General features: G+C 52.3%; 1 protein-coding gene across 3 annotated transcripts in view; it reads right to left on the bottom strand.

Annotated features, from left to right (window-relative positions):
- Ccdc13 (coiled-coil domain containing 13) overlaps window positions 1-18,252 on the bottom strand; it is a 39,378-nt gene extending 21,126 nt beyond the window's left edge. For 2 of the 3 annotated variants that reach the window (XM_075964089.1, XM_075964090.1), the window contains exons 1-7: window positions 18,191-18,252; window positions 13,991-14,214; window positions 12,448-12,596; window positions 10,430-10,572; window positions 8,744-8,833; window positions 1,854-1,970; window positions 759-863 (exon numbers count right to left, since the gene is read on the bottom strand). In XM_075964089.1, coding sequence (XP_075820204.1) covers window positions 759-863; window positions 1,854-1,970; window positions 8,744-8,833; window positions 10,430-10,572; window positions 12,448-12,596; window positions 13,991-14,208 — 822 coding nt within the window. In that variant the 5' untranslated portion in view covers window positions 14,209-14,214; window positions 18,191-18,252. Of the gene's footprint in view, window positions 1-758; window positions 864-1,853; window positions 1,971-8,743; window positions 8,834-10,429; window positions 10,573-12,447; window positions 12,597-13,990; window positions 14,215-18,190 lie in introns of those variants that run through there. The other variant, XM_075964091.1, reaches the window with a different exon arrangement.
- Between the last annotated feature and the right edge of the window lie 5,337 nt (window positions 18,253-23,589).

The raw sequence follows: 23,589 nt of genomic DNA, 5'->3' as shown, positions 1-23,589 counted from the left end.
GTTTTGGGGTGCCCTCATGCTGGCTTCAAGGGTTTCCACAAAAGATCCTACGGGAAAAGCCACCCAGCAGGGTGGGGGCCTGGTGCCTGGGAATGTAGGTGGTATGCTTGAGGAACTGAGGGAACCCCACGTCTTCCACAAGCTTCTTTGTCTAAAGGCAAAATGAGGGTGGTGGGGCAGCAAGCCTTGGCTAACCACTGCCCAGTGACCCCGCCAGCATGGCGCTGTGCTGAGAACCTCTGCCCCACGCATGCTGACATGGCCATTTCTGCCAGAGCCCGAGGGACGGGGGAACAGGTGCCAGATGTGGGAACTGAGGCAGAGACAGGAACTTGAGTGCCGACCCACAGGCTGGCTCTGGACACAAGTCGGTCAGCTCTGGAGCTGCCTTTGCTCACTTCCTCTGGTATGTGGCAAAACACTCAGAAAACAAGAAGGGAGACCAGGCTGTTTTATTGGTTACCAAAACCTTTTAAAGGGGATTTGCGAGTCTCTGGGACAAGACTGGAAAAAGCCTACCATTAGAGCAGTCACGCGAATTTACATGAACTTGGGGAAAACAATCTCATAGAGAAGCCAGTCACACGCGAGGCCAGGCACGTGAAAAGCATTACATATGTGCATGCGCACGCAATAACAAATGAACACCAGGCGGAGGAGGATGGAAGCCCGCAATCTGCAAGGACGTGCTGTGGGCCAGGGCGGTGTTTTGGGGGGCGCTTGGGCCTTTTGTTCAGGGCTGGGAGACTCTCACTCACCTTACTCTGTAAAACTAGGATTTGTTGAGCCCTCCCCCTCCAGGTCCCTGGTGAGGCCAGGAGTTGCTGGATGTTTACGTCTTCGCCAACTTCATTGGCCAGAACCTGAAATAAAGCAAGGGGCTCAGAGCTCACCGTGACAGGAGTGAGGCCCCCCAGTCCTTCCTGCCGCTCACTGCACGGGACTCGGAGCTGGAGCAGGGTTCCCGATGGCGGCTCCCTTGGTATGGCCTTCCTCGCACCTCAGAGCTCGGCTGGCTGTCACAGGTCAGTTTGGCTCTGTGACGCTCCAGCACCGTCCTGCCCCACAGAGCCCACACGCCTGTTATCACAGAACTCCTATTGGCTCAGGAACTGCTGCGGGGCCTGGCCCTTTGTGACGGTCACTGCCAAGAGTCTCTTGGAGGCACAGAAGAATCGAACGAGGCTGCTCTGTCTCGGGAAGATCTGACCAGTGGCCATCAAAGTTGTATGAGGTCAGGCCTGTCTCAAGGCTTTGGGGTAGAACTAATACCCTCCGTATGTCACCAAGCTGACCCCCGTCCAGCCGGCCGAGTCTCCGGCCCTTGTTTCCACAACAGAACACTGTTTTGGAACTCTTGGCCAGGCTAAGTGGTTCCAGCAAGGAGGATACATGCCAGAGAATTCACCATGTCAATATCAACAGTCAGCTGGCCCTTGGGCATACACGCTACACCTGAGCAATTTCCTCTGAAAGGAGCTCTCAGGGCACAAATTCTCTGTTCACTGTCTACACTGCAGGTCACAGAAGGCAGCAGGTGGCCAGGCAGCACGCTGAGTGGAAATCTAGGGTCTACCAGGGCACAGGACAGCGGGGGGGGGGGAGGTGCAGGGAAGGCTCCCAGGCCTCTCCCCATGGGCAGAGCTAATCTCAGTCCATAGGCAGATCCAGGGCAGTGGGCAGCCCCCAGGTAGCCAGTCATCCTGCCCCCAGGAAGAGCTGACCTAGCAGAGGCAGGAGAAAAGCCACCTGCTTTGGAAGAGAAGCCAGCAGTCAGGACTTTTTGGAAGTCAGGATTTTCCTAGGACCAACCCTGGCCACGTAAGAAATCCCACGCCCTGACTCTGAGAGACCTTCTGGGCCACGCGGAGCTCCTGCTTCGCGGACTGGATCTGGTTGCGCAGGTCGCTCATCTTCAGGTTGGTGGCTGCAAGCCTTTCCTGCAGAGCTTTCACCTCTGGGGACTCCAGCTGGTCCAGAAGAAGAGAGAGGAAGACGTTACTATGGCCTATGTAGTAATAACAGTCAGGGCTAATGTCTGTCTAATGTATGTTCCAGGAGCTGGGCAAGGGCTGGAGTCTTCAGAAATCCCCAGCACCCTGAGATGCAATGCTGAGGTGGGTGGGAGGTAAAGCGTAAGAAGCATGAGCTACCTGGCTATGTAGGGTGGAGCAGGGACAGTCCAGCTTCAGGGCTGACCTGTGTGCTCCGTGTATGTAGGGTGGAGAGGGACAGTCCAGCTTCAGGGCTGACCTGTTTGCTTTGCGTACTGCACACACACACACGCATGGCCAAGGCTGGAGCATCTAGGGGAGGCAGCAGGTTCCACATCTCCCAGATACTCTGCTGTGCCCTGAGACAGGCTTATGCTAAGAGCATCCTCCGTTCATCTGCAGAAAGCTGCACCAGCTCACCAGGCACATTAACTCCCCAGCTCAGGGCCTCTTCTGTGGCTGGCGTTGCCAGCACAGGCCATGAATCTGCCAGCAGAGTGGGGTGCTACGTGTTTGCTTTAATGGAATGTGGTTTGAAACAACAGCCCTGGAAGACACATGCTGGAACTCAGGGACATCTGCTTTTCATCTTTTCTCTTAAAAAACTATTGTCTGAACTGGGCGTAGTCGCACACGCCTTTGATCCCAGCACTTGGGAGACACAGTCAGATGGATTTCTGTGAGTTCAAGGCCAGCCTGATCTACACAGCAAGTTCTAGGACAGCCAGGGCTACACAGTGAGATCCTGTCTCTATGATGACAATGATGCTTGAGGCACATGTTGGGAATACATGATCAATATACTGTCAGGACTGGAGAGATGGCTCAGAAGTTAAGATTACCGGCTGCTCTTCCAAAGGACCCAGGTTCAATTCCCGGCACCCACATGGCAATTCACAACTGTCTGTAACTCCACTTCCAGGGATCCTAAGCTCTCACACAGATATACATGCAGGAAAAACACCAATACACATAAAATAAATAAATAAAATGTAAAAACACATATATGCCTGTTTCTGTCTCAGTGGATTTTCTTGCGACCTCCATGATCAAGTTAACCCCCTTCTGGTGGATGAAAATCAAATCCGGGGGTGGGAGGCAAAGCTGCCCTGGCAGGCACGGGGTCAGGGACAGCACAGTGGGATTAGAACCCTGGTCCTCTGCTGTCCTGGTAGGCACAGGGTTGGGACAGCACAGTGGGATTAGAACCCCGGTCCTCTGCTGCTCTGGCAGGCACAGGGTTGGGACAGCACAGTGGGATTAGAACCCCGGTCCTCTGCTGCCCTGGCAGGCACAGGGTCGAGACAGCACAGTGGGATTAGAACCCTGGTCCTCTGCTGTCCTGGCAGGCACAGGGTCGAGACAGCACAGTGGGATTAGAACCCTGGTCCTCTGCTGTCCTGGCAGGCACAGGGTTGGGACAGCACAGTGGGATTAGAACCCTGGTCCTTCTGCTGTCCTGGCAGGCACAGGGTCGGGACAGCACAGAGGGATTAGAAGCCTGGTCCACTGCTGTCCTGGCCAAGTCTCCCAATCAGAGCTTCGGCTGCCAATGCTGCTACAGACTGTCGTGGCAACAGTGAGGTTGGTTAGCATGCTAAGTACTCATCAGGCCATGCTGAGACCTATGTTCCTGCCCCAGTGGACCAAGGGCCTGGCTTCAGGGATGCAGGGTGGCGTCAAAGGGTGACTGCTTCCTTTAGCAAACACCAAGAGAAACACACGTAAATGTTAGCATGAAGGAAAGGCCCAGCAGATCAAGTCTGCAGACCTCCGTGGAACTTGGGGCCACCTACAGAAAAGCAGTGGCCACAGAAATCGGGCCTGGCTGTGGGATTCAGCAGTGGCCACAGAAATTGGGCCTGGCTGTGGGATCCAGGAGTGGCCACAGAAATCGGGCCTGGCCGTGGGATCCAGGAGTGGCCACAGAAATCGGGCCTGGCCGTGGGATTCAGGAGTGGCCACAGAAATCGGGCCTGGCCGTGGGATCCAGTAGTCCCTGACTGCATCAACGCCGCTGCCAGGATCAAAGCAAAAAATCAACGAGGACGATATTTACAGAGTGGAGAATTCCACAAAATGCAAACAGATCCTTGAAAAAAATACACACTTGCTGCCCTCGTGGCTGCCTGCCACTCACGTTTTCTTCTCTCTGTTAGTTGTGTTTTAACATCCAGCCTGGCTGAGCGGCAGCAAGCATCCTCTCCTGCTGCTCTGGGCTTCGTGCCATGAGCCGTAGGGTCTTGGCAATCCTGCTTCGGGTACTGCAGGAGGGCATGAGCACGCGGTAGCTCTGGGATCTGACAGCATCTGGAAAGCTAGCTGTTCAGAGTGTGAGACGCTGGGCACATCTGGATCTAGAGCCAGGCTGTGAAGCCCACTGCCCCAGCTCCTCACCACAGAGTTGGTCAACACTAGCCTCAGGAGTGTGGGAGGCACGTGGGAGGTGAGCCAAGGCCCCTTGGATTGGGTGAGCAGCCGACATCCTAGAGAGGCCAGGGAATGGGGCCCACTCTCCCTCCCAGCTACCACAGGCTTTGCTCTGGCCCCTTCTGAAGGAACAGCCACTGTGCTCTGGGAACAGGCATTGCTGACTGCTCACAGCCCAACCTTCTGAACTTCTTGCAGAGAGGAAGGCCTTCAGCTGCACTCCAGAGGAGACTGAGGCCGGAACATGCAGTGAGAAGAAGGCTTTGGGTGCAATGATCAGACAAGGTTTTGTTCTGTCTTTGAGCAGACGATGGGGAAAGGACCTGACCTGGACAAGATGAGATCTGTAATACGGCACACTCTTCTGTCAGAGACCCAGGCTCCTTAGGATGGTTACAGAATCCTTCTGAGACCTCTACCCCAGCGGGCACTTGAGAGCCCTCCCTGGGTGCCCCATAACCTGTTTGTTTGATTTTTGTTTTTTGGTTTTTTTTTTTGAGACAGGTTTTCTCTGTGCAACAGTCCTAACTGTCCTGGAATTCACTGTGTAGACCAGGCTGGCCTCGAACTCAGAGATCGGCCTGCCTCTGCCTCTCAGGCTCAGGGATTAAAGACGTGCATCACCATTGCCTAGCTCCTCCCTAACCAGTTTTATGTTGGTTCATTGTCCTTTTCCTGTTTGTGGGCTTTGGGGTCCAACCAAATGCTATCCAACTGACACCCTGGTGAGCCAGCTATGCAGAATGTTCTGGTTCCCATCCTTTATGCTGGAAGGCACTGCTCCCCCCGGAAGGCCTTCACCACCCACTTCACCAGAGCATGGTCAAGGGCACCTTCTCGACTTGCTAGCTTGCAGATGGAGGATAAGCTCCTGCTGCCAGCCCAGGCCTGACCTGTTTCTCAGTTCCATCACACTCCCTTTACACGGCCGTTACTTTTCCTCTTAGCCCCAGGTGGACAGAATTCAGGGCTTGATCCCTGTGTGACAAGGCAGATAATCCTGTCAGGCTAACAAGGGACCTGACGATATTACACAGGGTAGGTCAAGTCAGAGGACCTCAAGGGACTGGGTAAGCCAAGGGCAGGTTGGAAGTGTTCTTTGGCAGGACGGCACATTGCCCACCAACCCCACATCAGGCAAAGGTCTGATCTCCAAAATATATAAAGAACTCAAGAAACTAAACATTAAAATTCTAAATAACCCAATTAAAAAATGGGGTACTGAGAATTGTCAACAGAAGAATTCCAAATGGCCAAAAGATAATTAAGAACATGTTCAGCTTCCTTAGCTATCAGGGAAATGCAAATCAAAACAACTCTGAGATACCATCCTACACCTGTCAGAACGGCTAAAATCAAAAACACTAATGATAGCTTATGCTGGAGAGGATATAGAGTAAGGGGTACACTCATCCATTGCTGGTGGGAATGCAAACTTGCGCAACCACTTTGGAAATCAGTGTGGCGGTTTCTCAGAAAATTGGGAGTCAACCTACCTCAGGATCCAGCAGTACCACTCTTGGGAATACACCCAAAAAATGCCCAATCATACTACAAAAGCATTTGTTCAACTATGTTCACAGCAGCATTATTTGTAATAGCCAGAACCTGGAGACAACCTTCCATCCCTCAATGGAAGAATGGATAAAGTGTGGCACATCTACACATTAGAGTACTACTCAGCGGTAAAAAATAGTGACATCTTGAAGTTTGCATGCAAATGGATGGAAATAGAAAACATCATCCTGAGTGAGGTAACCCAGACCCTCCCTCCAAAAAAAGAATATGATGGGGCTGGAGAGATGGCTCAGAGGTTAAGAGCACTGGTTTCACTTCCAAAGGTCCTGAGTTCAATTCCCAGCAACCACATGGTGGTCACAACCATCTGTAATGAAATATTCTGCCCTCTTCTGGCCTGCAGGGACATATGCAGGCAGACCACTGTATACTTAATAAATAAATAAAATAAATCTTTTTTTAAAAAAAGAATATGGTATGTACTCACTCGTAAGTGGATTCTAGCTATAAACAAATGACATTGAGCCTATAGTTCATGATCCTAGAGAAGCTAATTATAAGGTGAACCCAAAGGAAAACATATAAAGATCCTCCTGGAAATTGGAAGCAGACAAGATCACCATGCAAAAGTTGGGAGCATGGAGGGGTAGAGGGAAGGGGAGAAGGGTAGAGAGAGGGGAGAAGGGAATGGGTGGGAAGAGCTTGGGGGAGTGGGATGGCTGTGATGGAGGAAGGATGGATATGGGAGCAGGGAAGGAGATATCTTAATTGAGGGAGCCATTTTGGGGTTGGCAAGAGGCTTGGCTCTGGAGGGGTTCCCAGGAGTCCACAGGGATGACCCCAGCAAGGACCCTGGGCAGTGGAGGAGAGGGTGCCTGAACTGGCCTTGTCCCATAGTCAGACTGGTGACTATCTTGAATATCACCGTAGAACCTTCGTCCAGCGACGGAAGGAGACAGAGACCCAATTCAGAGCATTTGTCTGAGCTCCCAAGGTCCAGCTGAAGAGCGGAAGAGGGAGAAGATGAGCAAGGAAGTCAGGACCACGAGGGGTTGGTCCACCCACTGAGACAGTGTGCCTGAGCTAACGGGAGCTCACCAAAGCCAGCTGGACTGGGACTGAAGGAGCATGGGATCAAATTGGACCCTCTGAATGTGGCTGACAATTGGGGCAGACAGAGAAGCCAATGAAAATGGCACTGGGTTTTGTCTCCACTGCATGCACTGGCCTTTTGGGATCCTATTCTCTTTGGATGCATACCTTCCTAAGCCTGGATGGAGCGGGGAGGCCTTGGACTTCCCACAGGGCAGGGTGCCTTGCCCTCTCTTAGGACTGGAGGGAGCGTGGGGAGGAGGGTGTGTGTGTGGGGGAATGGGATGGAAGTGGGAGGGGGAGGAAGTGGGAATTTTTATTGGTATTATTTATAAAGTAATATTAAAAAAGGACATTATCCACTTCCACCAAAAGCACACTAGCTGCCTCCCCAGCAATGACATTGGTTTACACACTTATCCCTACACCCCGAGGGGCCCATCGCTGCACACCCAGGACTGAATTTCTCTCAAGATTAGCAAGCTGTGGTCTGATCCTGAGGCAGGAGCAAGAGGGGACAAGAGACAGGAGAAGGAGCACTGAGCTGGGAGTCCTGGGGTTTGGTCCCCTCTGTAGCAGCTGCTCTGGCTTCCTGAGAATTCATTGGTGTGGCTGCTGGGACATTCTGGGGACTCTGATGCAGTTCGGTCTGAGCTGTGCTCTACATCCCTTGAAAACCACATAGGGCCCGCTCACCTTCTCTTGGAACTACATTTACATGGCCTGCTTTGTTTGTTTGAGACAGGGTTTCTCTGCATAACCCTGGCTGTCCTGGAACTCACAGAGATCCACCTGCCTCTGCTTTCCCAGTGCTGGGATTAAAGGCGTGCGCCACCACCTGGCACATGAATGGCCTACTTTTATGGCCTATTCATTAGCTAAAAAAAGGGGGTCTGGGGGATGAATCTGAAAATCTGCAGGGCTGCCCAGGGGCCCCCAACACTGCAGTGCCTGGCATAGGAGGTGGGGGAGACGGCTTGTTTGGTAAGCTGCAACTGTGAGGACCTGAGCTCGGTCCCTAGAGCCCATGTAAAAAGCTGGCACGATGGTGAAAGCTGGTGGTCCCAATGCCAGGGAGGCAGAGACAGGAGAATCCAGTCTAATCCAGCTGGGCAGTTCAATCAACCAGCGGGCACTAATTGGTGAGAAACTGTCTCCAAGGAGTGACTGACGTTCCTGGGGATGACCCAAGGTTGTCCTCTGGGCTCCATGTGTGTAAAAGCACACATGCACACCCCACACATCCCCCCCCACAAATACATGTACATGTCTACAAACTGGAGGGGAAAGGAACAGAACTCTGAGCAGCTGGGAGGATACCTGCTGCCTGGATTAGGTTTTGTGGGTGTCTCCCCATGAGGGGCTACAGACGCCTGGAAGCAGGCAGCTAGGTAGACCAGCCTCCCCCTCCCCACCCCCATCTTATGTCCCCAGGGCTTGGAGGCCCCAGCTCTACCAGCTCCCCCAGCTCCCACGGAAACCGGCTCAGCCGAGCCTTCCTTCCCCTCTGCCAAGCATCCTGGCCACAGGGCTTAGAGAGGGCCTGGGCTTTGGTTCCCTTGGGGCCACTCTGAGGTGGCCACAGCAGTAGAGAAGAGTCCTTGGCTGAGCAGTGGGTGGGGGACCATGGCAGGTACCTGAGAACGCACGGGGAGGGGAGGCCCAGGTGATGGCTACCTCACAGACTCAGCACAGAGAAGAACTCCTACCAAGGCTCTGTCTCCCGCCTGGGTCCTCAGTGGCTTGGCTCCTGGGTCAGTGGTCCCCTTGGCCGGCGGCCTGGCTGGTGCCATCTGCAGCTGAAAAAGCAAACCTGACGCTAATCCTTGGTTCTGCTCGCAGCTGCACAGCCAGCTGAAGTACCTGCTGTGGCTGGGTGTGTGGCCCCTGCCCTGGCGTCTGAGCCCCCGGATCACTTGTGACCACTGATGGAAGGGATGCCCTTTGCAAGCTACTTGTGGCAGGAGATGTTTGGCTGGTGGTCAGCCCTGCTCCCTAGCTGCCCCGGCAGAGCACCCCGAGAATCTACTAAGACCTTGGTAAATAAGCACGGCACAGTTCTGTGGCGGTGTGAATGAATATGGCCCCATAGACTAGTAGGGAGCAGCACTGTTATGAGGTGTGGCCTTGAGTGTCACTGCGGGCTGGGCTGTGCTGTTTTCTCTTCTTGCTGCGTGTGGATTGGGTTGTAGAGCTCTCAGTTGCCCTCCAGCACACGTCTGCCTGCATGCTGCCTCGCTTCCTGTCATGACCATGACAACGGAGCAAACTATAAGCCAGCCCCAATTAAATGCTTTCCTTTATAAAAGTTGCCATGGTCAAGGTGTCTCTTCACAGCAATAAAACCCCAAGACACCTTCTCAGCCATGGAGACAGAGAATAAAGAGGATGTAGACTTTGGGCTACAGGAAAGATAAGGGATGTGACGGCGCCTGCTGCAGGTAGCCAGGCAGCTGACCCTTCAGTGGTGGCCACTGATTTGGGGCACGGCCCACTCTCATGCCCCTGGGAGCATCCTGTTCAGCGCTAGGCCATGCTGGTCTCCTGTGCTTTCTCCTGACCCTGCACTACGAACCTCTGGGCCCTTTAAAGGGACACTGTGCCCACAATTTCTGGCCTGCTGGGTGCGCCCCTTCCAGCCACTCCTGCCGCCGCCGCCTGCCAGGTGTTCTTCTCCTGCCTTCGCCCACATGGCTCCATCTCCCAGAACCGAAGACTCCATGCCTTCTCTAGCCCTCCAGTGTGCGGCCCAGAACCTGAGCCAAATCTCCAGAAATGCATCCCAGAATGAAGAAACTCTTGCTCAGTGCCAGTGTGAGGACCAGGTAGGCCATGCTGGGCCTCGGGACTAGACTTCAGACTCAGGAAAGACTCCCGGCTCCCTCCAGTCCGAGGAACCCGTTACTCCTAAGGAACCAGAACCACGGGCTGTGCCCCTGCTGGAGCAGCGGGGGTCTGTGGTTAGCTGGGGGGGGGGGACAGCAAAAGGGGAGAGATCAAACATGGCAGGGTCACTAGTCCTGGCTGTGGCTTCAGACGAGCAGGGGTTTCTGGGAACTGATTACACACATGTTTATCCAGTGCTGTCTACACACCAGGTTTTGTTCTAAGCGGCCATATCGTTCATCTCTCAGCAAACCCAGCAGCAGGATTGCCACCGTGGCCTCCTGGTGGGTGGGGGACGGAGACACGGAGTTTGGGGCATGCTCTGTTTCCATTTCCCTTAGCCACACCATGCCAGGTTCCTCTCAACAGCCAGTGACCCCTGGCTGGCTGTCATACGCCCTCTCTCTGGATGGGCAGAAACTGGGGAACTCACTGCAAAAACTATGCCCTGGGACCTCCAGGTGTGGCCCTCTGAGTCCCCTCCGAGGAAGAGCAGCCTGGGCCCTTACCTCGTGTTCCAGCTCCTGGATGCGGTTAGTCAGCTGTTTCACCCTGGCCTTGGCACTCTCTGACTCTGCCATCAGCCCCCGGTTCTTTTTGGACAGTTCAACGATTTTGGTGGCAACGAGATCCCCAGCCATCCCGGTTGCCCCTACAATTAAAGAAATGGCAAGGCCCATTAAAAATACCACCTGCACCTCAAATCTGCACGGCTGCTGTTCAGGGGATCAGGCAGGGTCTAAGAAGTCATGGCTTCCAGAAGGTAAATAAACCCCATTTCAGCTGAGCTTGGGGATAAGATGCAGTGTGAGCACCCTTGTTGCTCATGGAACACAGTCCTCAAAAGAATCTGTTGGGGAGGGTTCTGGAGGGAAACAACTGTCAATGTGTGGGGGAGGGTTCTGGAGAGAGACAACCGGCAGCTACCCAGAGAAGAACAGGAATGATCCAGGGATGGGCTTCCTGGGGGCTCATTTCCTCCTGGGCTTAAAATCCACTATCAGCCCCCAGAAGACTGTCCAAGGAAGCAGGAGGAGCAGGGAGAGACCCAGGGAGAATGGCAAATCCTTTCCCTGCCTTCCCGGTGCTTCTTCCGGCACAGCCTCGCTCCTGAAACTGCAACCCTAGGCGAGTGAAGACAGTCTAAAATATGTGCAGCAGATGCAAAGTAAAAGCCACAGCCCTGAATGTGAGCGCTTCCATACAGGGGGCAGAACACACAGAAAAGCTCCCTGCACTTGGGAGGTGGAGACAAAAGGACCAAGAGATCAAGGCCTGCGTTAGCTACACAGAGAAACAGAGTATAGCCTGTGTTACATGAGACCTTGTCTGGAAAAAATATCCCACAAATCTGTAATACGCAAGCAGGACGCAAAGGGACCGAGATGGCGCTGAAGTTCCTACAGCCCTCAGCAAGAGGAGAAAGGAATTCTAACTGGAGTGTATGCTGTGCCTAATGTAATTCTAAGTTAAACGAGAGATGGAGCTATGTCTGGTGGTTCACTAGTAATCCAAGCACTTAGGAGCTGAAAAAGGACCCCAAGTTCCAGGACAACTTGAGCTACACAGAGGTGTGAAGGGAAGAAAAGAAGAGAGAAGAGAAGATGGGGGCGGGGGGAACAGAGGAAAAAAGGGAGGGAGGAAGGGGAGAAAAAAAACCAGACAAACAAGGACCAGCCAGACTTTTCTCCCCAAAGTACAGAGTGGAGCTGAGCCGTCTCAGGAGGAGGCAGAGACAGAGCCCTGTGGCAGAGATGGAGCTCCTGCTCTGCCTGGAGCTTACAGGCTTAACCAAGCCTCCCTCCACCCCAGCCCCTGAGCAGCCGGAAGTAAAGTTGAGTGTCTATCCTCACAAACCAGAGCCGTGACTCCTGTGCTTTCTGTTCTGAACAGGAAAAGCCAAAGAATGGAGGGAATAAGTACATCTGGCTGCCCATGGCCGTCAGGGTGCGGAGGCCTTTCTGGTGGGACCTTTGCCAGACCTGCTGGAGGAGACAGGGTGGGACTCTGGAAAGAGCAGGGTCAGCCCTGCTGTCCCCATGGTGGACAGCGCAGGGCACTGGCTTTCTGTTTACACCCATCTACACCTATCTGTGACGTGTGCTGTGGTCCACAGGGGCACTGAGTCATCAGGCTCAGAGTCCTCGCCAACTCCCTCGGCTAAGGTCAGAGGCAATCACGGCAGAGCCTGTGCCTAGCTCACAACCACAGGCTCAAGGTCACCCCGAGACCTGCAGAATAAGAGTCTCTCACACCTCTGCCACCAAGATCTCCATCAGCAGAATCAGAGTGTAGCCCAGACCTACAGGGCCAGGGTCAGCATAGCAGCTGCTGGAGATGGCATGTACCTGTTGAGAGTGTTTGGGTCCCAGAAACTTCTATAGCATAAACAGTTGCTGGTAGCATCCAAGCCAAGCTCAAAAAACAAAGAGACCCTTCCAGCGACTCCATAGAGCACTGTGACCACAGGACCTTTGCGCTGCTCCCTGGAGCCCAGCTGCCTGGGCTGCGCAGCCACAGCAGTTACCTGTGAAGGCAAGCCTGTCCTCTTCTATTTTCTTCTTGAGGTGTTTTATCTCAAAGTCCCTCTCCTTCAGAAGCTTATACAGTCGCCCGTTCTCATCGACTGTCTCCCTGAGCTCACTACGAAGCTGCTGGATTTCATCTTCCAGCACCCTGCAAGGGAAAGGAGGACCTCATAGGCACTAGCTAGTGCCCAGGGTCACACTGCCTGCCTAGGCTTGTAGTACCATGTCTGGGCACTAGGGGGCACTAAGATGTCTGTACAAAATAAGACTGAAAAGTAATTTCTTTAGCACGATGTTAGAAGGCTTGGACCACATTGCTTATTTCTTCCTATGGGTTGTATAAAAGCCTTCACTGTGTGTGCTTGGGGGGGGGTGTCCACATGTACGGGTGCATTTGGGTACAGTTTGAAGTGAGCAAAAAATAGATTTGGAGCAAAACTAGACAGAGACAACTAATCAGTAGCTGTGGCCTTAGGCACAGGCCAGCAGGGGGCGCCACCTCAGCCTGCGCAGATCTGCGCCACCCGGCACCCATGGCACTGTCAAGTCCGGAGCACTGAGAAGATGCTGGGTATCTTTCAACTTCACACCAATGATTTAAGAGAAAAAAGTAGGGAATACATAGTTTTGGAGCATTGATGTTTAGGTGCTGCTGTCTTGGGGTATGTGCGGGACGGCGGGCAGAGGTGAGAGATCTACAAACTCTCGGTTCTGGGTTCTGTCCTGTTCCCTAGAAACGCAGGTTTTAGCAAAGTGACTGTGAAGGAAAATCCAGACAAAGAAAGCACGCCCTGAGGCGCTTACGATCCTTCCTTCTGGCCTTCCATACACCGCCCGCAGCTGCTATCCAGAAAGCGGCTCGGTCAGCTACACATGCCTCTGAGCTGAGACAACTCTGAGCTCACGAACACTCGCCCAGTTGGACCAGTAGTCTATATCTGGGACCGCTTCATCATCTCCCTCTCCACCACCCCTACCCTCTCCACCACTTCCTCCCTCTCTACTACACTCTCCTCTCCACCTCCCCTCCCTCTCCACCACCCCTCCCTCTCCACCGCCCCTCCCTCTCCACCACTTCCTCCCTCTCTACTACACTCTCCTCTCCATCTCCCCTCCCTCTCCACCGCCCCTCCCTCTCTACCACCCCCTCTCTACCACCCCTACCCTCTCCCACCACAGCCTCCTCTCCATCGCCCCTCCCTCTCCACCACCCCTCCCTCTCCACCGCCCCTCCCTCTCCACCACCCCTCCCTCTCCACCACCCCTCCCTCTCCACCGCCCCTCCCTCTCCACCGCCCCTCCCTCTCCACCGCCCCTCCCTCTCCGCCCCTCCTTCTTCACCTCCCCCTCCTCTCCACCGCCCCTCCCTCTCCACCACCCCTACCCTCTCCACCACCCCTACCCTCTCCACCACCCCTACCCTCTCCACCATTTCCTCCCTCTCCACCACACTCTCCTCTCCACCGCCCCTCCCTCTCCACCACCCCTTTCTCTCCACCGCCCCTCCCTCTCCACCTGCCTGCATGCTGCTGAGGTCATTACCTCTTCTCGAAGATGTTTTTCAGGTTCTGCTCCTCCGTGTTGAGGAGGCTTAGGTTGTCTGGGATCTCCGTAAGCTCCTCCTGGTCAGCTTTGCTTTTACAGCTCAGCTCTTTCTCCTTCTTTTTCTCCATCTGTTTCTGTAGCCTTCTGTGCTGCAGCTCCTGCATGGCCTTGAACTGGAGTCGCAGAGCGTCTGCGGAGCTTTCCTCGGCCTCCATCCTGCCCTGAGAACAGAGACACAGGTTCTCCACTGAGCCATCACCTCAGATCACCTAAAGCTGAGGCTGAACCCCGCCTCCTGACTGCAGTGGCAGCAGGAGACACATCTGCCTGGTCCTTCTGCCAGCAGCTTTTAGCTGCACGTTAGCGTTAGTGTCTCACAGGAGCCGCTGAAACTGAAGACATCTGGGCCCAAACCCAGACCAGCTAGATCCCAATCTCTGGAAAACGGGCCCCAGCCATCATTTCTTCCTTCACAGTGGGGGACAGAGCTGGGTGGACGGCACATATCTACAACCCCAGACTTTGGATGCCAGCAGGACTATCAGGAGTTCAAGGCCAGTGCAGGCTACATGGGGCTGTGTCAATAATTTATTTGAGGTATAACTTACATACATGTACATACATCATGAAATCTTTCTGCATCTGAGGTGACCCACGGCTGGGGTTCAGAAGACAAGCCCCAATGTGCTAAGCAGGAAAAGGCCTGTGGAGTTAAGTCTGTCTGACATGCACCCATGCCTCATGTCTGTTCTTTCTTCCCATGGGAGAGGGAAAGGTTTATGGTGGCATAAAACCTTCTTTACCTTAGCACACAAGCTAGCAACAAAGCCCCCATTTTCCCTGCCCGTCTCTGAAAATTCACTATCATGTATCAAAGGAGTTTGTCACAAGCCCTTGAATGTCTCAGCCCCTCCCAATTCCAAACAGAATCACGGAAACAGTTCCTGTCTTCTGGGACCATCTACCTCTCCCCGAACGTCTGTACTCCCCACTCCCGTCTGCCCTGGATGCTCAGCAGCACTTGCCGGCCTGTGGGTGCTAAATAACTCACCTGGTCTCTCCTGCTTAGCTGGCCTGCTGCCAGTTAACACTGCAGGGGCCCAGGGCATCTCTAGCTTCCCCTTTGTTCCTACCCCTCCACAGTCGTGTCCTGGCCCACACATCAAGCCCTGCACAGCCTCTCCGGCCCATCAACCCCACCCCCCACCCCATAGCCACCGTTCTACTTTTGACAGACGTGACCTCTCAGCTAGGCCACCACTATCACAGCCGGCATCTCCACCAAAGGCTCGGGGTGTCCCCTGCCAGTCCCAACCCCATGCTACCTCGGTTTTGTCATTTGCAGAATTTCCCATGGCTAGAGTTACACAGTGGTTAGGTTTTTGTGGCTAGACCATTTTTCTTTTCCCTTTGCCCAGTGCCCCCCTTCGGATCGACCTCACTGCTGTAGGTATCAGGCCGCCCCTTTTCACTTCTGTGTAGTAGGCTAATGTCTAGAAGACACACCGGCTTAGAGTTCTGACACCTGGATATCTAAATAGTATCTGTTTATCCCGGAATCAAACTGCTATACACATCCGTGCTGAGATGGTGACCGTGTGACCATGGTGACCATGTGAGCATGTGACCTGTGAGCATGTGACCAGGTGACTGTGTGAGCATGCTTTTGTTTCTCTTGGTAAACACTTGAAGTGAAATGCTGGTTGTAAATTCTGTGGTGAAATCTAGTTTACGCTTCTAAGAAACTGCTATGCATGCACACATGTACATGCAGACACAGATACACACATGCATACATATTCATACATGCATGTGTGTATGCAAACATACTCTGTCTTTCACCATGCGATGTCTTGAACCACCCCAGATTTTGGCAACCGAGCCCATCACCATATGTGGGTCTCAACCTTGTACCTCCAGCTTTGTGAGCCAGAATGGATCTTTTGTTTTGTTTTTTGAGACAGGGTTTCTCTGTACCTTTGACTCTGTCCTGGAACTAGCTCTTGTAGACCAGGCTGGTCTCGAACTCAGAGACCTGCCTGCCTCTGCCTCCTGAGTGCTGGGATTAAAGGCGTGAGCTCCCAGTCTGTTCTTAGCCAGGGTCCTGACACTGTCCAGAGGAACATTATCGACTTCAGCATTAGGGGTGCCCCGGGCTCACAGCCTCGCACACTTACTGTTCCCACGCTATCACTAGGGGTGCCCCCGGCTCACAGCCTCGCACACTTACTGTTCCCACGCTATCACTAGGGGTGCCCCCGGCTCACAGCCTCGCACACTTACTGTTCCCACGCTATCACTAGGGGTGCCCCCGGCTCACAGCCTCGCACACTTACTGTTCCCACGCTATCACTAGGGGTGCCCCCGGCTCACAGCCTCGCACACTTACTGTTCCCACGCTATCACTAGGGGTGCCCCCGGCTCACAGCCTCGCACACTCGCTGTCCCTTCTACATTCTTTTCTCCTTGTTTGTTCTCTGGCTCCTTTCTGGGCATTTCTGAATTCAGGGGACCTCTCCTCTGGGATGGATTCCCTAATGACCGCTCTGATAGATGCTGCACCCCTTTCCCACCTGTGCATTAATTATCCTCGTTACTGTGGCCAGATCTGTGACAAAGGCAACGGAAGGGTTTGGCTTGGCTCACGGTCTTAGAGAACACTGTCCGCGTGGCAGGGAAGGGCGGCGGAAGTGGACGGTCACAGGGAGTCCACTCTCAGGAAGCAGAGAGGCAGAGCAGTTACTTCACCCCCTCCTCAACTTCCTTGCTTTATTCAGTCCCAGCCTCCATGGGACTCTGGAAATGCCCTCCCAGACACACTCAGAGGCATGTTTCCCGGATGGCTCTAAAGTTAGTCAAGTTGTTAACAAGTATGGATGACCATCCCTGCTTCTAATTTCTAAGCCTGCCCCGCCCCCAGGCTGCTTGCCCTTTTCTCCTGACACGGAGCACGTTTTACCCAAGAGCATGTAAACTATCAGAGGACACTTGCTTGTTTCTCTTTTCCGTTGTTTGAGCAGCAGCAATCGCTGGCCTCCTGCTGGCACTTGCTGTGTAGACCAGGCTTGCCTCAAACTCATGACAAATCCGCCTGCCTTAACCTCTCAGATGCTATAGGTATGTGCCACCACGCCTAGCACAGAACACCATGTTCAAGGCCATGTTACAGGACCTAACAGTGTTTGGGACACAGTAGGTGCTAAACTAATATTTCTAGAAGTGAAAGAATTCGGCTTTTTATACTTTGTAACCAACAAGGTAACGACAAGTAATAGTAACAAATACTTAGATGACCACAGAAAACTATAATTCCTTACAAACTGTTTTCCTTTTCAAGACAAGATCTTGGTTCTGCAGTCCTGTCTGGCTTCAGGCCTGGTATGACTGTCAATTTGGGGCCAACAGGGGTTTTCTAGTCAGTTTTAGGCCAGCCTGGGCTACAGAGTACAGCTCTGCTCAGAAGACCAAAAGGAGGAGAAGAAACGTTTTCAGTCCCCGGAGCAGAGCTTCAGAAACTGCGGAGCATTGCTGAGGGACTCTGAGCAGCACTTCCCACCAGCCCGCCCCTCACTGTCCCCCACCCACAACTTTTTAAACCCCCAGCAATAGCCCCAGGCCTCCGGAATGGGAGTCAATGCAGGGAAGCAACGTCTACACCAGGGCAGCAGTGGGCAGGGGCCTGAGGCCACGCGCTGAGGGGTGGCTGAGGACCCTGCTTCTAGTCTGACCCACTCGGACCGTGACCTAGGCTCTTCCTCGCTAACCCTTCCCACGCGAAAAACACCAGTCAGCCCAGGGAGGCCCAGGAAGAGGACTGCACCACCGGCTGCGGCCACGTCATCCAGATGTTAGCTCGGCCTCCCGGTACGGTCCCCGCTCTTGGTCCCCGCTCTTGGTCCCCGCTCTTGGTCCCCAGTCTCGGCCCCCGGTTCGGTCCCCGCTGTCGGTTCCCGGTTCCCGCTCTCGGCCCTCGCTCTCGGCCCCCGATTCAGACCCAGCTCTCGGTCCCCGCTCTCGGCTCCGGTTCTGTTCCCGCTCTCGGTCCCCGCTCTCAGATCCTGGTTCGGTCCCCGCTCTCGGCCCCCGGTTCGGTCTCCACTCTCGGTTCCCGCTCTCGGTCCCGGCTCGGTCCCCCCTCTAGGACCCCGGTTCGATCCCCGTCAGAGCTCCTGTCCTCTTCAGCCCCCTCACACTTACCTCGGCCCGCTTCGCGGTCTGTCTTCAGGGCAGCCAGCGCTTCCTCCGCCCTTCCCGATGCCGGCACGCGCTGCCCCGGCAACCGTCACCAGGGAAACCAAGCAGGGCGCCTGTGTCTACGGGGGCCGGGAGAGCCCTGAAAGTACAGAGTGGATGGGGCTGCGGGCCCGGGGAGACCTCCCAAACTGCACCCACTAGCTGGATGGAAGAGGGCAACAAGCCCTTGAAGCCTTCGCTCTCCGGAATGTATTTTATTTACGGATTTATTTTTTATTTTTAAAGGCAAGGTCTTATGCACCCCAGGCTGGCCTCGAACTCGCTCTGTAGACAAGGATGACATTGAACTCTGGATCCTCTTGCCCCCATTTAATTTGAAGTCTGTTTTGTTAGATATTAGGATAGATACGCCAGCTTATTTCTTAGGTCCATTTGATTGGAATTTTTTCCCAACCCTTTATTCTAAGCAATGTCTGTCTTTGAGGTTGAGGTGTGTTTCTTGTATGCAGCAGAAGGATGGATTCTGTTTTTGTGTCCAGTCTGTTAGCCTGTGTCCTTTTATAGGTGAGTTGAGTCCATTTATATTAAGGGATATTAAGGACCAGTGATTGCTGTCTCCTGTCAATTTAGTTTTTGTTGTTGGTCATGTTATTTTGTGTGTTCTTCCCTTCTTCTTGATTTGCTGCTGTGAGATCATCAATTGTCTGTGTTTTGGTTGATGTAGCCAAGTTCCTTTGGTTGGAGTTTTCCTTCTAGTATTTTGTGTAGGGGTGGGTTTATGGCTAGATATTGGTTAAATCTGGTTTTGTCATGGAATATCTTGTTTTGTCCTTCTATGGTGATTGACAGTTTTGCTGGGTATAGTAGTCTAGGCTTGCATCCGTGGTCTCTTAATGTCTGCATAACTCTTGACCATGACCTTCTGGCTTTCATTGTCTCCAATGAGAAGTCAGGTGTAATTCTGATAGGTCTGCCTTTATATGTTACTTGGCCTTTTTCCTTTGCAGCTCTTAATATTCTTTCTTTCTTTCTTTCTTTTTTTTTTTCGAGACAGGGTTTCTCTGTGGCTTTGGAGCCTGTCCTGGAACTAGCTCTGTAGACCAGGCTGGTCTCGAACTCACAGAGATCCGCCTGCCTCTGCCTCCCGAGTGCTGGGATTAAAGGCATGCGCCACCATTGCCCGGCCTTAATATTCTTTCTTTATTCTGTATGTTTATGTTTAGTGTTTTGATTATTATGTGGTGAGGGGACTTTTTTTTTTGATCCAGTCTATTTGGTGTTCTGTAGGCTTCTTGTATCTTTATAGGTATATCTTCTTTAGTTTTGGGGAAGTTTTCTTCTATGATTTTATTAAGTATATTTTCTATGCTTTTGAGTTGAACTTCTTCTATACCTATTATTCTTAGGTTTGATCTTTTCCTGGATATTTTTTATATCCAGCTTTTGTTAGATTTAATGTTTTCTTTGACTGCTGAATCTATTTCTTCTATTGTATCTTCAGCGCTTGAGATTCTCTCTTCCGTCTCTTGTATTCTGCCATTTATGCTTGCGTCTGTGGTTCCTGATCGCTTTCTCATAATTTCTGTTTCAATAATTCCCTTGGCTTGTGTTTTATTTTATTGTGTCTATTTCAGTTTTCAAGACTTGAATAGTTTCTTTCATATGTTTTGTTTCTTTTTCTTGGTTTTCTTTAAGATTTGCTGATGTCTTCCAATTTTTTGTTTGTCTTTTCCTCCATTTCTTTGAGGGAACTTCTCATTTCCTCTTTAAGAGTCTCAAACATTTTCCTGAAGTTATTTTTTAGGTCATTTTCTTTTGCTTCATCTGTACTTGGTTGTTCACTCTTGGTTGTAGGGTCTCTAAATTTTACTGTTGCCATGTTGCTCTCTGTGGTGTTGCGTGTGTTCTTACCTTGTCTACCCATCTTTTCCTTTAATTGGTGTGGTTGGGGCTGTCTGTGACTCTGGTGATTAATCTTCCAGGTGCCAGTGGATCCAAGGCTCAGATGGTTCCTTATGTTACAGTCAGTGCCATGGTTCTAGTTACCCCGATGGTCACTCCATGTTCCTGGAGGTCACTCAGTGCTCCCCAGGTTTGCTCTGCTCCTGTGGAGTTTGCTGTCCCAGGCCCGCTCTGGCCCAGGTTGCAGCCAGCTTTTCTTAAGTTACCCCAACTACCTTTTGCCTCTGGGCTTTTCCTCTTTTTACTTCTGCATGTTGTACTATTCTTCTTATTCTGCGGCTGCGTCGCTGGGTGACTGCGTCTCTGGGTGGCTGCGTCGCTGGGTGGCTGCGCGCTGGGTGGCTGAGCCCTAGTATTCTCCTCTCCTTGCTCTCTTGCTCCTTCTTTTCCTCGGTTCTCCTATTTATCCTCTTTGCCTGCCATCCCCACCTATCCTTGCTCCTGTCTCAAGCTCTTTATTAGACCATCAGGTGTTTTAGACAGGCAAAGAACCACAGCATCACGGAGTTAAACAAATGCAGCCTAAACAAAAGCTACCCACCTAAAATAATATTCTACAACACTCTTCCTTTTTTTCAAATGGCACACAAAGTTATAAAAGGAATATGAGAAGTGATTATGGGTTACACCAACACAGATGACAACATCCATGTCCCTATCTGGCCCGGCCAAATCCCTGAGCTTCAAGTTCACTGAGACACTGTATCTCAAAAACCGAAGGTGGAGAGCTAAGGACAAACCCTGAGGACAGCCTGTGTCTTTCCCATGCACACATGCACCAATCAAACACGTGAACACAGCCACACTAAGAAAACCCATACATGAAACACCTACCGTGATTATAGAAGAATTGTGGTGCTTTTTAATATTTTTTTGCATTTTTAGAAGAGTTTTAAAAATAATAAGGCCATGGTTCCACCCCCAGCACTACACTGTGTGTGTGTGTGTGTGTGGTCCACCCCCAGCAACACACACTGCATGTGTGTGCGTGTGTATGTGGTCCTGGTTCCACCCCCTGCACCACTCAGTGTGTGTGTGTGTGCGTGTGTGGTGTGTGTGGCCCTGGTTCCACCCCCTGCACCACTCTGTGTGTGTGTGAGGTCCTGGTTCCACCCCCAGCAATACACACTGCGTGTGTGTCACGTGTGTTGTGTGTGTGGTGTGCGTACGGTGTGTGTATGTATATGATATCACCTGTTCAGTCTGCATAACTACTTCTATGTATGTTTTCAGGACTGACCACGTGATACCAGCTAAACAGCTGATGTGCTCTTCTCTGAGGAGGACTGGTTCTCATGGCCTCAGCATTCCTTCGTTGCCTGGAGTTCTTTGTCCAGGCTTGAGGCCTTGTGAACTTCTCCCTCTCTGTGTTTGCATGTCTGCTGAAATCATTGTGTTCGGTTCATGCTTAGGTAGCCATGTTGGTGAGACTTCATGGCTGTAGCATCTGATGTTTCTGGGAGAGACAATGCCATAGCCAACTTTTGTTTTTAAAGCTGACTATTTGTGTGCTTGTGGAGACCGGATGCCAGCCTCGGGGTTGTTCCCCAAAGCCATTCATCCAGTTTCTGAGACAGGATGTGATGGTCATTTTCTCAGATGTCACAATCGAGTCTCACCTGGGGAGAGTTCAGTGACTGTCTAGACAGGGTGGCCTGGGGCGACTGTCTTGTTTAACTGTGGGTGGCACCTGGCTTAGGGTTTGAATTATACAAGGGCAGCGTAAGCTGGACACTAGGGAAGAAAGCATTGTCTTCCTTCTGCTCTTGGCTTCCCTGAGGTGATGGACAGAAGCTGGAAGTGTGGGCTAAGGTCAGCTCTTCCTCCTAACTGGCTTGTGTCAGAGCGTTTCCATGGCAACAGAAAGGCACGGAGGACATAGGGCCTCACCAGCCCCAGAATCACCGGTTTGGCTGGGCTGCCTGCCTGGGTCTCCCCAGTCCCGGGGTTATGAGCCAAGCACCACCACGCTTGCCTTTTATACACGGGTCATGGAATCATGAGGTCCTCAGGTTTGCAAGGCAAGCACTTTACCCAGAGAGCTGTCAACCCAGCCCATGTATCTTCCTGAAGACAAGAGGGTCATCAAGTAGGCTTTCCCTCACTGAGATCATTTTCCTCCTACAAATAACAAGCATGAAGTCTTCTGCTCAATGAGAAGCTAAATTGAGCAGAAAGGCAACACGAGCCAAGTCACAAACTTCATTTTATTTTTCAAATTAAGTTATTTTATGTGACAAGTGTTTGCCTGACGCCTGAGAAAGCAGAAGAGGTCCTTGGATCCCTTGGAACGGATTCATAGATGGTTGTGAGCTGCCGTATAGGTGCTGGGAATTGAACCCGGGTCCTCTGGAAGAGCAGCCATCGCTCTTAACCACCAAGCCACTGCTCCAGTTTCCTCCGTCTTCTTAAACAGCAGTATTACCACAGCTCCGAGACTCAAACCGGCCGAGGAAGAGCTTTGTAATGTGTGACGTACCTACCATCTACACTACCACATACCTAGCTGTCCTGATTCGTAACAGGAGTTTTACTGCAACTTAAAATCAAGGCATCCAGTTCCACCTCAGCTTCGGGGGTCCAGACTCCAATCTGCTACTCTGCGCCGAGTACCCCCAGGGTCTGGGTGCTCTGTGCCGAGTACCCCCGGAGTCTGAGTAGCACCATGTAAACAGGACACTGAGCAAAAGCCTGTGTCTGGGTGCTGGGACCCAAATCCAGAGCTCTTTTCCCGGGTGCAGCCCCTAATGGGGCCCCGAGAGTCACCAAACAGTGTTGTGAGCACAGATCCAGAGCAGACAGAGACAAACAGCATTTTCCAGCAAAGGTTTAAAGCCTTTCTGATTATTCAGTGTAGTTGTAATAGGAGCGGCAGGGCTGCGTCCCCAGCACCCCGGCCGCCCACATGCTAGCTTATGCCCAAAATAACAACACACAAACTGTATTCATTTAATCACTGCTTGGCCCATTTCTATCTAGCCTCTTCTAGGCTAACTCTCGCACCTGGACTAGCCCATTTCTAATATTCTATGTAGCACAGCTAGGTGCGCTTACCGGGAAGATTCTAGCCTACGTCCAGAGCTTCATCGCGTGTGTCTGCCCAGGAGCCGGGAGCATGGCGTCTCTCTGAGGTGTCTGCTCCCGAGAGGAGAGCTGTCGAGTCTGAGCTCACTTCCTCTTCCTCCCAGCATTCTGTTCTGCTTACTCCACCCACCTATGTTCTAACCTATGAGGGCCAGCCAAGCAGTTTATTTTTTTAACCAATGACCTTCCTCCATCAATTCAGCTTCTTACTCAGGAGCCCCAAAGGATGAAAAGTTCAGTTTCTTCAGACTCAAGCCTTGTTTTGATGAAATTCTGTCTCGTCAACCTGTGATGGACAGGGGTTTTGCTGGCCTCAGCTTCCTCTAGACCCTGGCCATCAGTGAGTGGTTCATCAT

This window comes from Microtus pennsylvanicus, chromosome 3 (genome assembly GCF_037038515.1).
Source record: "Microtus pennsylvanicus isolate mMicPen1 chromosome 3, mMicPen1.hap1, whole genome shotgun sequence".
In the NCBI taxonomy this organism is placed as follows: domain Eukaryota; kingdom Metazoa; phylum Chordata; class Mammalia; order Rodentia; family Cricetidae; genus Microtus; species Microtus pennsylvanicus.
Note: the sequence above shows the minus strand (reverse complement) of the source record. Positions and strands in the feature narration are given on the sequence as shown.